We start from the raw sequence: 16,273 nt of genomic DNA on the forward strand, positions 1-16,273 counted from the left end.
AAAACAACTGTAAAATGAATACGGTATACTGTGCCCTGCTTTACAGATTTTTTTCGGACGCTTTGTTTAAGTCAGAAACTAGCAGGTGTTCATCAACAGAGCTTTATTGAAAAACAAGAACAAAATCCTGTTTGTTAAGTTTGATTCAACTTGAGCCCCTGACCCATTCATAATATTTTCATTCATAGTCTTATTGCCATTGTAATAAGTGGCTCTGCATCTCTTGACACCATTTCAGCGGTTGTAGGTAAATGCAGCGTTACCACAGTGACATCACAGTATGAAGGTTAATTGCAAATATTGTTTCACGTTGACTGATATAAGAATGTCAAACCAAAATCACAAACACAGATGACAGTAACAGAAATATGTTGTTTAAGTGCTGGAAAAATGTAACCTGCTCATAGCACAAAATGACGGAACCAGAACTGAACAAGGCTACTTAATTCATAAACGTCATGAAAACAAGGTTTGTTGTGCAGGCAAGTGGACCGAGAAAAGAAACAGATCACGTGGTTAAAGGACACGGGGTCTATGCGTGATGATGATGATGATGATGATGAAGTCTAGCGGCTCATGGCGTTGCCGTTCACCTGGCTCTGTGTCCGGCAGGGAAGCACGCGCTGGGCTTCTGTGGAGTTTCCCCTCACGGACAGATGCTCCCATCCACCCTGTTTAATAACACGTGACGGTAGTTAAGTCAAAAAGAGTTGCCAAACAAGTTTTAGTCCATGTTTCACTGGCTCAACCCTGCTGGTAGATGTCAAAACTACATCATTATTGGTTCTGAAAACCGTGATCATCCTGCAGTAGGCCTACTGTGTATTTATTTTTAATATATATCAATTCAGAGATATGCATACGGGCAGATAGTAGATTATGAAGGTAAATCAGTAGCAAAACTTGAGAGCGTGTAGATGTAAAGTATTTTTACCTGTACACTAAATTTACACTCGCAGCCCCATGTGAAAACTTGTCAAATAAAAAGTTGAATGTTGAGATTTGCACTCGTGGACAAAACTCACAAATCTGTCTGCTGAATTTGAAATAGCAGAAAAATAGCCACAAGCGTGTAAACCGACATTGGCAGATACAAATGCATTGCACATATTTACACGTTTCCTAGATTCACATTTGAAGGAGCGGCATTTGATGACGTCATACGGCTGAGCCACACCGCCCCTAATGGCAGGAAAATCACAAAAAGACTAATACAGTATTTAATTTAAGGTGAATCTATAAACCAATAAATACATTTTCCATTACTAAAATACTACTTAGTGTCAGTTTTTTAAAATTAAATATGAACTTTTCTATTAACATTTACTGTAGTGTATCTTTGTTCTTAGTTTGTTAAGGCGGGAAAATATAACTTCAGGTATATATGACAATAAAGATCTTGAATCTGATGAGGGTGATGTATAAATTAGCAAATTAACAATCGAATTTAGCTGAAGCAAGTTTGCTGATGATAATGATCAATATTAAATAAAAGAACATTTACATTTAGTCATTTAGCAGACGCGTTTATCCAAAGTGACCGCCAGAGAGTTCATAGAGCAATAATACAATAGGTGCTAATACCAAGTTACCAGACCAATACCTGTGGAGAGAAAGTTAGTGTTTTATTAATTTTTATTCTGGAATAACAACCAACTGGATGCATTATCCTGCGGCTAGTCTTTACCACATGAGTAAATAATTGTACACTAAATATTGATCAAATATTTTTAAGCTCACCTGTAAAAAAATCCAAACCTTCCATGAGAACTTCCAGGTAAACCCACAACCCCAATACTGTTCATGGTGGCATTGTAGTCAAACTATAGTACACAACGGAATATCGATAGTGTATCGAATGATGTCATTAAAATACATTAAGGAATGTTATCTATACAAGATAGTATACGTTATGTAATAAGTGTGATGGTTTCACTTAAGTTGAAAACAGTATTATTTAAAAAAAAATTAACTATTATCCTTTCATTGTGATTTTTCTGCCATTTGGGGGCGGTGTGGCTCAGCCGCGTGACGTCATCACATCCCGCTCCTTCTCTCGCCTCTGACTTAGTTTTGAGGGTTTATCAACAGTAGCAGCAAAAGTCAAGGCGGGAAGATTTGAAACTGCAGTTTTGAGAGGTTGTAGATGCGTATTTGTGGTAGCAATTCAAATCTGAATCTATGAAAACGTGTAAATATGTGCAATGCATTTGTACGAGATTTCACATTGAGGCTCAGAGTGTACATTTTAGTGTACAGGTACAAATATTTACTTTACAAGTTCACAAATTAACATCTACACGCTCTCAAGTTTTGCCATGAATCTACCTTCATAGTAGATTCACCAGTTATTTTTGTCTTCACAAATAGTTTCTATGTGAATCGACTTTATCTCTATGGTGAAATGATAGGACTTACTCCTATGCCAAAGTCCCAGCTCAGGCCTTTTGGGTGCATGGGTTTCACTCCCAGCCTGTGGCACACAGTTCCTGAACTCTCTGATGGAAAACCTGCCATTTTGTCAGCGATTATCCACACCTGGACAAATAAAACCCAATGTCCAGCAACTCATTTAGCAAATCTTTATGGTGGCACAGAATAGAGCTCCGGCAGTCACGTGACCTATTCATTTTACACCGCCATACTGACAGGCGGTGACAGTCGGGAGCGAATATGAAATGAACGGCACCATCACGAGTTTCAAGGGAACAGAATTCACTGCGCACTTTAATGCAAAAGACAGAGATCTGTTCATAGCAAAACTTAATCGATTAAACAAAAGCACCCCGGGGGCATTATAGGGATCTGTTCTAATGCCTATCAATAAATAAATAGATAAATCTCCTCACCAGATCCTAATATCTACAACTACCTCATCAACTTTTCATCGTCTTACTCTTTAAAAGCCCGAGTGGTAAAAACTGACGTGATTTTGTAATGGATATGTAGCTTTGGAGTCTGCCGGCTTTAACCTGCTTTGTCCTCATTGGAAGGGTAAGTCAACTGTGTTGTAAGCTAACGTAATCCACCCTAGCTGTCTTTGTTTGTAGGTGCCCAGCATAGCTTAGGTTAAACATTCCCAAAAAACAAAACAACCTTCCATTGAAGCCATGGGTGGTGGTCAGATGGTCAGACACGATGGGGTTGTGTTAGGAGCCTACTGCCATTGCACAGCTGGACAAGGCGAGTGATGATGTCATGTGTCTAGTACGATTTGTAAAGTAAACAGCCTTTGTCAATACCAATGGCAATGCCTCATTCTCTCCTCAGTGAGTTCAGATTGTTCAGACCTCCGGAGCTCTATTAAGCTGTTTATTTTTACATGCACTTTACAGTCTAAAGGGTCTGTTTACAATACAAACCGCTGAATATACAGAAGAAGAAAAAACATATTTGAGGTGCTAATGACAAGCATTTGAATATCTGCTCTATGCCACCCCTAGAAAGCAAAGATTATTGATTTAATGTCGAATCACATTTATTGCCATATTAGTGTAAAAGCTTTCAGACCTGGTCCAGTGGTCCAACGGACACCTTACACACATTGCTGGAGATGAGTTCCCATGCGGAGCCCTGAGGATAGCTGGGTGTCAAACCCTGTCTGTACCACAGATTACCTGCACAAACACAACCACAGCTCCTGTCGAGATGTCTTGGCAGTGAAACACGTGATCAAAATCACAGGTGATATTGCCTCGTTCTTTTGTCACTGGAAATGGAGGTCAAGTTGAACGCATTGCATTGTGGGATACAATGTTCCGTGCAGTATGCAAACATAGCACTGCTTTTTAAATGTAGTAGGGCGTTTCATAGAAACAATACAGTGCAGAATAAATACAAACACTACGGTCACATTTCTTCTTTTAAAATGTAATTCGAGTAAAAACCGGACTCACTGTTTTCATCCACAGCATAAACAGAGGTCCGGCCCACACACACCTGTTTGAGGGTTTGTCTCGGTGGAGAGGGAATGTGGTACCAGCATTCACCTATGAAAAGAATGATGGGTAATGTGACATCTAATGTATGGCATTAAGAGTCAAGAAATGTCTCATTTGAAAAGGGTTCGAACGGGGGACGGAAGCCATGGCAGAGCCAGGGTAGAGAGGCGGAACAAAACAAAGATCACTTTCAGAGAGAGCTTTTCATTTTTTCAACAACGAAACATTGACAGCCAATCAAAATGCACTCAAACTCAAATGGCGTGAGCTTAGCAGTAACATACAAGGTCATCCTGTGGTGTGAAAGCTAATACAGTTATCATTCTAGCTGTGAACAGGCCTCTAGGTGTGAGCAGGATTCTGTGCTCTCACCAGCTGGGTTGTGGGCAGACACAGAGCCCCTGTAGAAGACGGCACCATCCCTGGCAATGGCCCACACCTGATGACCTCCACCTATGGAGATGGACTTACACGGCTGATCTGTCCCTACATGAAGCCAGGAGTTACCCTGTGGTTTCACAGAGACTTCTGGTTAGAGGACGGTGCCGTACGGCCATGAAAACTCATTCTTGAAAAACTGATGGTCCTCAAACAGTTTGTCACTTATAAACAATTTTACAATGCACTCCTAAAACACAGAATGTGTGAGCTCGATGCTCACGGCAGGGTTATCAGCTGTGACCCCCAGACGACACAACACATCTCCCTTCTCACTGATGGCCCACAGAGGAACCTGCTCCAAGCTGCACTGAGTCAGACACGGCAGGATGGTGATGTCACTCAGAGGGATGGGAGGAACTTTGTGCCAAGGTCCAGTGAGAGCGATCTGACACTTCCTGTAAGACACCACATGTGTTCTACATCATTTCCTGTAGAGATGCTGTAGCATAAAAGCACTGTCAAAGTGATCACGACGATATCATTCTTGTTATTATCAAAGTTCACATATATCGGATGTTGCTATTTTTTTATTTGAAGAGTTTCATTTCAAAGAGAGTATTTTTATTGTGCATTCCAATCAAACTGGAGTTGGTTTGTTTTTATTTGAGTCATAATAACTACAAAAAATACAGCTAAATGGGTAAACTCTTCATATTTAGTTCTTGGCCCTCGTTGGTTTGTTTTCCCTGTAATGTCGGGCATTAACTCAGAACTGACCTCACCCACCGCCTGCGTCGCACAAAGTCCTTCATCGTCTTATAACCGTGGAAGGTCCTGTACGATCAAGAGAAAGAAATCTAGCTCTCAGTTTGGATCAGAAGTACATCGGTTTATATGATCATACTGACAAAACATACACAGGGAAATCTGCAGCATACTGCCATCCTTCTTTATCTGACCCTCCGGGGACACCGTAGTCTACGGCCCAATCAGATACCTGCGAAAAACACGTTCTGCCGTCATTTAGAGACGGCACAAAAAAAAATACAAAAACAAACAGCGTACCCATATCCACTGCGGCGAGGGAGGGTTGGCGTTCTCTTTGGTACACTCTCTTAGACCTGACGCATCGCTCCACATGTAGCGATCTGTTGGAAGACCCCTGAGAGAGAGAGAAAGAGGGGACGTTTGTAAAACATTGTCTGAAGGTCACACGTGAGTTAATGGACACTCACTTATCTGTATATCCCGTCATCGGGTTCCACCTCTGGTTCTCATAGACGTACACGCCCCTTACGTCAGTTATTGTCTGGTTAATATTTCCTGAAATGAGAGAAATGATTGTTTCGTGACGAGTGATCGTACAGCAGGAATAGACGCAGGTGAGAGTAATGCATGGGTCGGAGTAATGCACAAACATCAAGTTTACCCTGAGGCTGAGGCGAGTCTCCCCTGAAGCCCTCTGTGTAGACCCAGGCAGTGTGATCGTGACCGATACCCCACACCACACCCAGACTGTTAGACTCCACACAGAGCAGGTGACCCGGAACCTGACGCCAGAACCTGACAGCCATCACACGACGCATAACAAACACACAGTCATGAGACAACATCACAATAACTGACCCAGTGCACACAGCTCTGAAGAAAACCAAATCATCAGCGGTTCCATGGACACGCGAGCCAACACATGGGTAAAAGAACCAAAAGATCAGATCAGAGATCGGCTCTGATCCAACAACTAGAAAGATGTCTGACTACAGTGCATTTTAATTGCAACATCGGTGCAGTGTGAAAGAATAATGGCTTTATTATGCTTTGTAGAAAAATCGAGAAAATTCGATTGCACGTGTCCTCGAATCCCAGAATGCGACGCAGCACGTGGATCTAATCAAATGCAATAGCGGCTAAATACACAGCCGCCGATAAAATAAGAGAGCATTCCAAAGTTTCATTTATTCATGCGTCCAGTCCAGTGTGTGTTGAATTTCAACAAAATGTCTGTGAAGACTACATTAAAACAGCTCGATTAGGTTTGAAACAGAGCCCAACAAGATATGACCACCAAGAAAAGTGAGATGATGATGTTCCTACATCTGATCGCAGGGTAAATACTGAGCTGAAGCCTCCAGGCTGGGTGACGGCTCATGGACCATGATGTCACCTTTAGAGGTCACAGCCCACAGGGCCTGTTGAGACAGATGATGTCCCAGACCTCTGGATTCACAGCACGACTCATTCAACAGAGAAAGCTGCACACATTACAAACAAAACAACATGTAGCAGCCGAGTGCGTGGATCTTGACATTCATCACGGACACGTTCCGTCTTTAAAACCAATGATTATTGAAAGACTGTGTAATGTATTTTACCCAAGTATTGAAGTCTTGTTGAGAGTGAGTTGCCAGTAAAATGGGACGTCTCTGTCGGGTGCGTTCGGCCGTGTACACAGCCATCGCGTAGAGAGAGTCTCTGAACACAGGCACCAGCGCTGTCACCTCCTTTATCAACGCGTGCACATACTGAAACACACGATACAGAAAAAAGCCTGTTTCCGCTCGTGTTGGTGTGAGTTAATGGTCCGAGTGGCTTTGTGGTGTGACGTAGAAACCAGTCTTTCTTTAAACGTCCCATTTAAGGAACGCACAAAGCGTTGGTCTGCTTATACACCAGAAGCTAACGTGTGATAGCACATGTTTACCTTCTTCTGGTGGTTGTGGGTGTAGTAGAAGTAGAGGATGTGCTCGGCCTGATCTCCAGCACCTCTCACCCGCTCCAGCATCAAACTCACATCCTCCCACTGATGAGGAGACCAGTCTCTCCACCAACACATACAGCCTCGGATCACACGCACACACTGACACACACATGCGCCTTCTGAGTCAAGCAACAAACATCTAGCAAATATTGAAGAAAAGGTCTGAGACCTTATTTGATAGTAAATTCCATCAAACTGTCTTAATATATAATAATATAAATGTGACGGTTTTGGAACTTGCTAAAGGAATTTGTTTGAATGTTGTTATGGAGCTGGTGTGGACCGATGTTGAGAATAACGTAATTTGACGGGAAATCCCCCATTTTCCTTGAGAAACATGAGCAATGTGATTTCGGGAATCACAAAGTCTTTTACATTAGCTTTCAGGGTTACATGAAACCAAATATCAGGTTTTCAGTGTGGTGTCAGAGTTTATGCGTAACAGAAAGTGCTTTTCTACATTTGAAGAGTTTATTTCCAAAGTCTGTGTTTAAAAATGTTCAAAATGTTTTTAATTGTGCATTCCAATTAATATCAATCATTTTTATTGAATACAGCTAAATAACACCATAAAAACATGATAACGTTACAAAAAGCATGATTGTTGAGCGGACTAATCTCATTTTGTCTTCATATCTTCACTCAGCAAACAGTCTCATTCAAACAACTTGTGAAGAAGGGAGTATTAAACATTTATAAATGTCTTTATTTTTTGTTTACCTGTAGCGTGGTAAATGCATTAGATGTGTTAAACAGTACCGTGTCTCCTGACGAGTGTCTGTCGTGTGGGGATTTTTCTGTGGGTGTGTGTGTAACACCGAGAGCAGGTGTGATGGATGGAGAAATGAGCCCTGCATCTGAAACATACGCACAAATACAAATGATGAGGAAACAAACATCTGAAACTTGAACTTAAGCGATCACGCTCATGTGTTACTTTGTCACATTGTTTGAAAGTTATTTATTTAATAAAAATACTTTTTTATAAATACAATTATAATGACTGAATATTACAATCCCATAGGCTATTTTTACATTTAGTAATCCTACATTTTACGCAAAATGTGCAAGTAAACCATCTTAACATATTGCATTTCTAAATGTCCTGTTTTATATCACTTCTTTTGCTTATTGCTTTCCGCTAAAAAGTTAAAACGCACACGCGCCTGGTCTAACCAAAGATGTTAATGTTAAAGTCCCAGTGAAATGAAAAATTATAATTCCTATTTTTTCATGAAATATTGCAGTGATTAATTGTAATAGTTTATCAAAGCGAGTTATTCTCTTTCTCATAATCTTTAGATCTGAAAATGCACTTCTGTCCTGTAGTGACTGCCATCTTAAATGACGATTGTTAGACGGCTTGGGTGGAGCATCCATCAACTCCTCCCCTTCAACTGTCAGTCTGCAGCCAGTTCCATTCAAAAATGCAAAGGCTGTTTTTATACATCCAATAAAATCAAAGATGAAAGACTCTTTTTATGGTAAAAATTTTAATTTCACTCGGAAATGTGTCAAAATCTTGACTATATTGTGATCAATATTGATTGACTATTCTCTGGAGCGGGGCTCTTGTGAGGCGCTTGCCAGCCTGTACGCATGCAGAGTAGATTATTGCTCCTGTATGACATATCGCTTTATTGCTCCCTGAGCTCCCTGTAAGTCTTTGGATAAAAGCATCTGCTAAATGACTAAATGTGATGTGTTTTACTGTGACATCTGTGATGCTATAGAATATTAACACCTGTGGTGTTCAGCCAGCTGATTGGTGAGCTGGAGTCAATGTCACATCCTCCTCCGGTGACCCAGGCCCAGGGCGGCACGTCCTCCTGCTCCACCGTCTTCTGCGCTAGCTCAAAGGGGTACGTGGCCACAGAGCTCCTGGCAGTGCTGGGTACAGATCCCTTCATCTCCTCCAAGTCAACATTACTCCACGGTGTATCAGCGCCATCCGACTGGCTGCACGGAAGTGTCGGGGTCATGATAGAGGAATCGGGCTCTTGACTCGTCTCCTGGTTTCCCTCAGGTACAGTAGAGTCAGAGCGCTCAGACACCAGGGCAGAGATGAAGCTGTCACTTGTGATCTTGGGGACTTGTGGATTTGGAACGTACGTGTCCAGAACTGAACCCTGGGAAGGAGTCGTGACCTCACTAGCATCATTGAGCGTGCAGGCACTGAACATAATGTGAAATAGAGGCTTTCAGAATTAAGACGCCATCTATTGGTTGGAAATGAAAATCCCATATGATATCGCAAGACACTTGAGAAAACTTCACACCTGGATTGGCGTGTGATTCCTCCGCAGTCGAGCTGAGCAGACACAGCGACCCATGACCTGCCCGTCACCTCAGTGGCCGTCACACCATGGCGAAAATACACCATCCGGTCATCGCTGCCAACCCCCCATACCTGTGTTACAACAAACCTTAACATATCTAATATAGATTTCTTTTTTCATAAAGACTTCTACTGACAAAATGTTAAATATAATTTAAAATAAAGTGTTGGAGAATAGTTGGGTCATTGGTTTTAGATTTATTAATGTGAACTGATTTATGAGCATAAACAACAACAGACATTTACTGTAGGTCAGACTAGCGTCACATGAGTATTTAGATTTAGGCTTTTAAATAGCCTCCTTCAGCTGTCCAGGGCTGTAAAGTACTCATGTACGTCAACTTCATTATTACACGGAAGTGTTTGGGAGGATTTGTTTTAAACGTTGTAAAATGTGGATTTATTCCAAGTATTCTTGCTCAAAACACACATATCATTGGTCAGAATGCTAGAAATAGACACTCTTTAAACCAATAACATAATTCTTCTGAATACTAATTGCATAAACATGATCAAAAGAATGATCAATGAAAATCTTCAAAATGTTACTCTCATGTCTCCGAAGATGTTCTGAAGATAATAAAACCAAAATCATGAGACAGTACTCAAAACAGCTTTACTGTTTCAAAGAAGAAAGAGTCATTCAATAAATATTCTAAACATATATATATATATATGAATTTTTATTTTTGGGTAACTTGGGAAATATGTTTTAAGTAGATGATGTCAATGGCCTGTAACACTTTTGGAAATGAACGTTGTCATCTGTGAATGATCATGTAACACCACCTGTCAGATGTTCAGGGTAAATATTTATTTATCTGAAGGCATCTGCTTCAATGTAGAAACTTTGTTTGCAGACAAAACTATCACTGTGCAAACATTAGTTTCTTTTATTAGAAAACTAGAAAACAAAGAGACAAATATAAATATGATTTGGAATTTCCTTAGTAACGGCATTATTCTTGAGATGAATGTATGTTATCCTAAAGTTGAGGGATTGACAATAAATATAAAATGTGGTGAATGACTGGTGGTATAGTTGTCGTGTAGAGAATATTCTTTCTGATTAGCCCAAATTAGAGAAGATCAAATATTAGCAGGACAGCTGAGTTCAACACACAGCCCAGGCGGTCAGAACTAAAATGTTAAGTATGGAATGATGGAATGCAGCCAAACTCAAATTAGATGTGCTCCCAAATGGCTGTGCGCGGGACAGTGAGAATTGAAGGTGTATATATATGGTTGGGCAGGAGGTGGGCAACAGGAAGAGCCAGGGGGTCAAATTGCAGAGAGAGAGAGAGAGAGAGAGAAGTTTGCACCGCTTGCAAACTCCACACAGAGACTCAGTGACTCTAAAAATCAACACCCACTGCAATCCGACTCCTACAGACCTTACAGTACATGCCGGTCCTCATGGTGTGAGGGGAGGGGCCAGTGTGAGCTGGAGATGCCAATTGGATGGCGGGTGTTTGTGCATATAAACATGGACAGTGGATACACAGCCTGTGGTGCTGGATTAATATACATGTATTGGTCTGTGGGTTTGAGGATCTAATGATGGTTAATCCCCAAAATTGCATATAAGAACGCAATTGTAATCAGAACTGTCTGTCCCCACCTTATTGTGGATGGGTGTTCCCCAAGGGCATGTACCATGGCCACTGGAAATGTCCATGCAGGAGAAAATTATTATTCCAGATGAAATACTTTGTTAGCGAGACCGAATAGAAGACAAACATTTGTTCATCACTGGTTAGTGGTGATTTATAAGGCAAGCAGCACTACCCTATTGCTAATATTTAGGCTGATGGATTTGAAATAAACTTTTGTGTTTAACTTCCATTTGGGAATGAATCAATGATTCCTAAAACCAAGCCGATTGTTGTATTGCTTGAATTGAATGGACAATACGGTACATTTATAGAGTATATGCCATAGGGAAGTATTTAATCTCACTTGGTCATTCGGCCCCACACTTAGCATCACCATCTCTCCACCAATACTGATCCAGCCTGAACCAGTGGGATTGTGGGAATTCACTCCCCTCCTGAACCACACCTATCACACACAAATACACACATGAAATTGATATTTTCAGAATGGAATACTCATGTAGTGGTTACTGTAACTAGTAGTAAGCTCAATTTAGTATGCAGAACCACCATTTTAATAAAACATTTTGGTAACACTTATAACACAATAAGGTTGTATTTGTTAACATGAGTTATGTAAGGGATAAGGTACAGGCAGCTGGTTGTTATCGCAGAAATAAGCCCAGTCAGTGTGATCGGCACACGACGAGAAGCGGAGGGTCTTGTATCACACTGAAGGGGCTTATTTTGGGGCTGCTTGTACATTATCCTGCTTATTACACGCATAGTTGCCACATGAGAAAAAACTGGACAAGAAATGTGAATGTTTTATTAGCTAGTTTTTGCCGAATGCAGAGCTTCCGTGAGGAAAATGGCGTTAAAGTCTCACGAACAGGCAATTTGGTTTAATCATTTGCAAAGATAATGTCATATATGTTATTAAAAGACATATTTATATTTAATTTGTCAAACAAAACCTGTCAAAATTATTTGCTGCATCTGGGTTACCGTGTGTTATTAGTTTTGGGAGGTTGTTATCTGGGAATAACGAACTTGCAAATGTGCGACCGGCCAATCAGAAGTAAGCATTCCAACGAGTCGTGAACAGCACTACTTAGTATATAGTTCGTGTAAATTTCAACATTTACTAATACATTTTTAAATCAAACTTGTATCTGTTAACATTTATTAATGCATCATGAATTTACAAGAATCATTTTATTGACATTAACAAAATCTACAAAGATTAATAAAAGCTCAAAAACTGTTTTAATGTTAGATCATGTTAGTTAATGCATTAAAAACAACCTTGCTGCAAAGTCTTACTAAACAGAACTGTCATGTATCATCTTACTTTGTTGTCCTTGGTAACAGCCCAAACCACACTGACGCCCACTGCGACATGAACAACTATTTTCTGATTCGGGGACTCTACCACCTCCCACGATGAACCTGAGAACATCAAAACCTTTTAAAGCTTAAAGAAAATCTTGACAAGATACAAGATAAGACACACCTTATTACACCCAAACCACACAGATGAATGTGCACATGTCACCACTGCTTTATATAATGAAACATCAAACCAAGAGGCATTTCTATGTAAAGCCAGTACAAGCGCACTCTCAAGTACAACATTTCAACCAACAAAAAAAGAGTTTACTGTGCTTAGAAAGGATATAAATCAATGGACACTTTTAGAGTTTTCAAGTTACTCATGGTGAAATCAATGGCATTCACAATTGCGACTTAGGTGTCCAAATCAGGTTGTATGTTCATGCCTCTGTCATGATATTGACATGACCGTGACATGAAGGTTTCACCGCAAATAACATCGAGCTTCAAGACATTTCAAACATGTACTGTATGTGTGAATTCAAAGCAGGAATTTCAAGTCCAGGAATAAATCTGTGGGTGTCAGACCTTTAGGGCAGTCTTTGCTGACGCCCGTTCTGACCAGCAGTTGTCCATCCCAGAGGACGACCCACACCAGGTCTTTTGGCCCTGCGCTGACCTGAGCAACCTCTCTGGGCACCTGGACAGACTCCCAGCTGGAACCCTCAGGGTTCTGGTGCCTGATGCCCGTGCAGAACCATACCTGCGAAAACACTTTCAATCTGTGTAACATACATTCAGTGACCTTTCGGATGGGCGCTCACATTCTTGTGAGCTAGTGGTTGATCCATCAGGAGGTGGTGGTGGCTGTCGAACCTAAATATAAGACAGCGGGACTGGAGCGCTTCAGAGAACAACACTGAACTCTAGTGGTCAGAAATCTGTACTGCAACTGTAATTTTAAATTTAAAGTTGATTGTGATCATTAGCTTTTAAACTAACAAAAGCAAAACACATAAAAGAAGGACACTAAGTATTTTAATGATTCATTTAAAACGGTTCATTAAAATATATACAATTTACATTAACATTGTTGTTTGGCTTTGGCCGGACAAGCGGATCAACAGATGAAAAGCTTCCTCTCACCTTCCCTTGTTGGGAAACGGCCCAGAGACAAATGTGTTTTTCAGGACTGTCACTCATGTCCCATCCTCCACAGGTGATGTCAATGAAGGGTTCTGGAGGGGGTCTGCCTCTGTCCAAAGGCACCTGCACCAAAAAACACACCTTCGAAACGACCCAACATATGTGACAATGACATCAGGTGTCAAATACATTATAGTATATGATTAAAGGGATGCCTCAGAACTGTTTTCTGTCCTACAAGAATGCAGATCTTGACCCCCGTTGACTCCCATAGTAGGAAAACATCTATTTGTTCCGTTGAACACAAAAGAAGACATTGTGAAGAATGTAGAATAGCCAACCCTTCTGGAGCACCTTGGACAACTATTGTAATATTCCTAATATGGGAGTCAATGGGGGTCAAGATCTGTCTGGTTACAAGCATTCTTCCAACAATCTTTCTCTGTGTTCATCAGAACAATGACATTCATACACATTTGGAACAACTCGAAGGCGAGTAAAATCATTTTTGGGTGAGGTATCACTTTAACAAAGTACTATTACCCATATTGTTTAGAAATTCAACAAGTTAGCTGGTGTTAAGCTGTTATACCTTGGCCCATGATCCCAGCGCTTTATATCTCCTATACCGAAGCCATCGCCTGCGACGGACACATGAGTTCCACTTCTTCTCTTTGGTGAAGGTGGCAGGAAAGTCCACTGCATACTGCCATCCCTATAGTACATAAGATCAAGCAAACTCAAATTTATTCTGACAGCACAGGAGTAGTATGATACAGCCCTCAAAAATGAAAATCCTGTCATCGTTTGCTCGCCTTCCAGTTGTTCCAAATGTGTATAAATGTATTTGTTCTGATGAACAAAGAGAAGATATTTAAAAGAATGCTTGTAACCAGACAGATCTTGAACGCCATTGACTCCCATATTAGGAATATTACAATAGTTGTCCAAGGTCCTCCAGAAGGGCTGGCTATTCTACATCCTTCACAATGTCTTATTTTGTGTTCAACGGAACAAATAGATGTTTTCCTACTATGGGAGTCAACGGGGGTCGAGATCCGTCTGGTTATCTTCATTCTTCCAAATATCTTCTCTGTGTTCATCAGAACAAAGACATTTATACACATTTGGAACAACTCGAAGGCGAGTAAATGATGACAGATTTTTCATTTCTGGTTGAAGTATCCCTCTAAGTTTGGGATGAGTTGAGTTTGTGGATTGTGTCACTCACCCCAGTCTCAGTGGATTCTCTTCCACAGCTTTCATCATCCACGTACCAGTCACCCTCCCACTCCCAGTTAGCAGAGGGCAACACAAAGCTGTGAAGAGGCTGTTGATTCAAGCCCAACTCATCCGTCCACTGCCAGCGATCCGTCGGCAGAAGTGTGTCGGTGTAACCTTCAACTGGGTTCCATCTCTGTAAAACATGAATTGATGCTGAACAGGACAGTGGATACTGGTGTGTCGTAGAAGCTCAACATATGATCTGACATGACCCTGTGTTTATCACCGCATTTATGTTCATTACTATGATAACCCTTTATAATAATATCAGTCAATTCTGCAATGAATATGAACTCAGACTATCAGTAAAGAGTCTTTTTCATTGTTAGAATGCTCACAAATAAACCTTATTGCGTTACCAATAACACTGTCCTATATTTGGTGTATTGAAAGTAAGTATTGAATATTGCATTATTGTAGCATGTGCTGAATATTCACTATAGTTAGTCTACATGGGAATTTCACTACAGCTTGATCTAGTCAATATTTTGATATATACTCCAGGGTATTTGAACGTATGTCAAATGTTCCTGTCTGTCTTTGTACCTCTATTATTTTCCTAAAACTACTAATATTCATTTTCATCTTCAGTGCACGTTAGACTATTATACTTTGCAATATATTTTCACATATTTCGAACATGCCTGGTTTTCATAGGTCTCTTCCAGGTGTCGGATAGGCACATCGGACGGGTGGACATTAAGATAAAGCTGATGGTCACATCCAACTCCCCAGCAGCAGCGCTGAGAGGCCGACACGCGCTTCAGCTCGAGCAGCAGATCAGATGCGCGTGTCCAGCGCCCTCTGGCGGCAGACAGACTGAACACCCGCCCGTACACATCCACTGCACACAGCATCTTCAATCCCTGTAGATTACACACAGCACAACTACACATCTTTACATAACACTAGCGACAATTTACACGTACAAAATGCAACCTATATACGCGTATACATCTATAAATGTAGTAACACAACAATAACCTCTCATTTACTAAAACATGCCTATTAAATGACTAAGGCTAGTCATTTTCCCACGGGTACTGCGTGCAACTGGAAAAAAGACTTCTGACTGCAGATGTCTTCTTCTCTTATCAATGTGAACTAAATGTAAACATTTGATTTTTTAATGTCATGTTAATTGGACAAATACGTGAGACGAATAGAAATGCGAATACACTTTGTGAGAAAATGATGCGTCATAAAAACCTACCGTTTATGTTCTCGTGTCTTGATATATTCCGCGCATTATAAACACGAGCCAGACGTTTGTTTTTATTCCCTTCATTATTCTATCACAGCCCGAGGGCTCAGAGACCCAGAGCCGGAAGTTGAGGGTATTTGCGCGCTGATTGGTCAATGCTCGCGGAAGTGTGGCAATGCAGGCGTCTGATTGGACAGAAAGCGAGCGCACGTATGTTTTTCCGTCGGACGGCGCTCTCGTGCACTTTACGCGATCAATTATTCAATGAGGTTTCAATTATTAAAACTCTAA

At 40.9% G+C, this 16,273-nt stretch overlaps 1 protein-coding gene across 1 annotated transcript; it reads right to left on the reverse strand.

The window, feature by feature from the left end:
- Window positions 1–90: 90 nt before the first annotated feature.
- Window positions 91–16,106, reverse strand: tecpr1b (tectonin beta-propeller repeat containing 1b). The gene is made up of 25 exons (XM_079456229.1): window positions 15,992–16,106; window positions 15,423–15,644; window positions 14,726–14,911; window positions 14,087–14,209; window positions 13,495–13,617; window positions 12,937–13,111; window positions 12,368–12,465; window positions 11,378–11,479; window positions 9,360–9,490; window positions 8,825–9,255; window positions 7,840–7,937; window positions 7,024–7,179; window positions 6,695–6,844; window positions 6,417–6,574; window positions 5,752–5,885; window positions 5,558–5,645; window positions 5,388–5,484; window positions 5,240–5,319; window positions 5,100–5,156; window positions 4,603–4,777; window positions 4,314–4,449; window positions 3,897–3,989; window positions 3,511–3,617; window positions 2,419–2,538; window positions 91–671 (listed from the first exon to the last, which is right to left on the reverse strand). Exons 2-25 carry the CDS (start codon window positions 15,633–15,635, stop codon window positions 567–569), a joined length of 3,336 nt encoding a protein of 1,111 aa, XP_079312355.1. The 5' UTR covers window positions 15,636–15,644; window positions 15,992–16,106; the 3' UTR covers window positions 91–566.
- Window positions 16,107–16,273: the final 167 nt, after the last annotated feature.

The sequence above is a fragment of the Barbatula barbatula genome (genome assembly GCF_947034865.1).
Source record: "Barbatula barbatula genome assembly, chromosome: 5".
NCBI lineage: Eukaryota > Metazoa > Chordata > Actinopteri > Cypriniformes > Nemacheilidae > Barbatula > Barbatula barbatula.

What these genes read in the sequence shown, in the direction of transcription:
- tecpr1b (XM_079456229.1), bottom strand. Translation starts at nt 15,635, where the DNA reads ATGCTGTGTGCAGTGGATGTGTACGGGCGGGTGTTCAGTCTGTCTGCC. An exon ending in GTGTGGGGCCGAATGACCAA is followed by an intron (nt 9,491 to 11,377) that starts GTGAGATTAAAT and finishes GTTGTAACACAG; the next exon opens with GTATGGGGGGTTGGCAGCGA. An exon ending in GGAATCACACGCCAATCCAG is followed by an intron (nt 9,256 to 9,359) that starts GTGTGAAGTTTT and finishes CATTATGTTCAG; the next exon opens with TGCCTGCACGCTCAATGATG.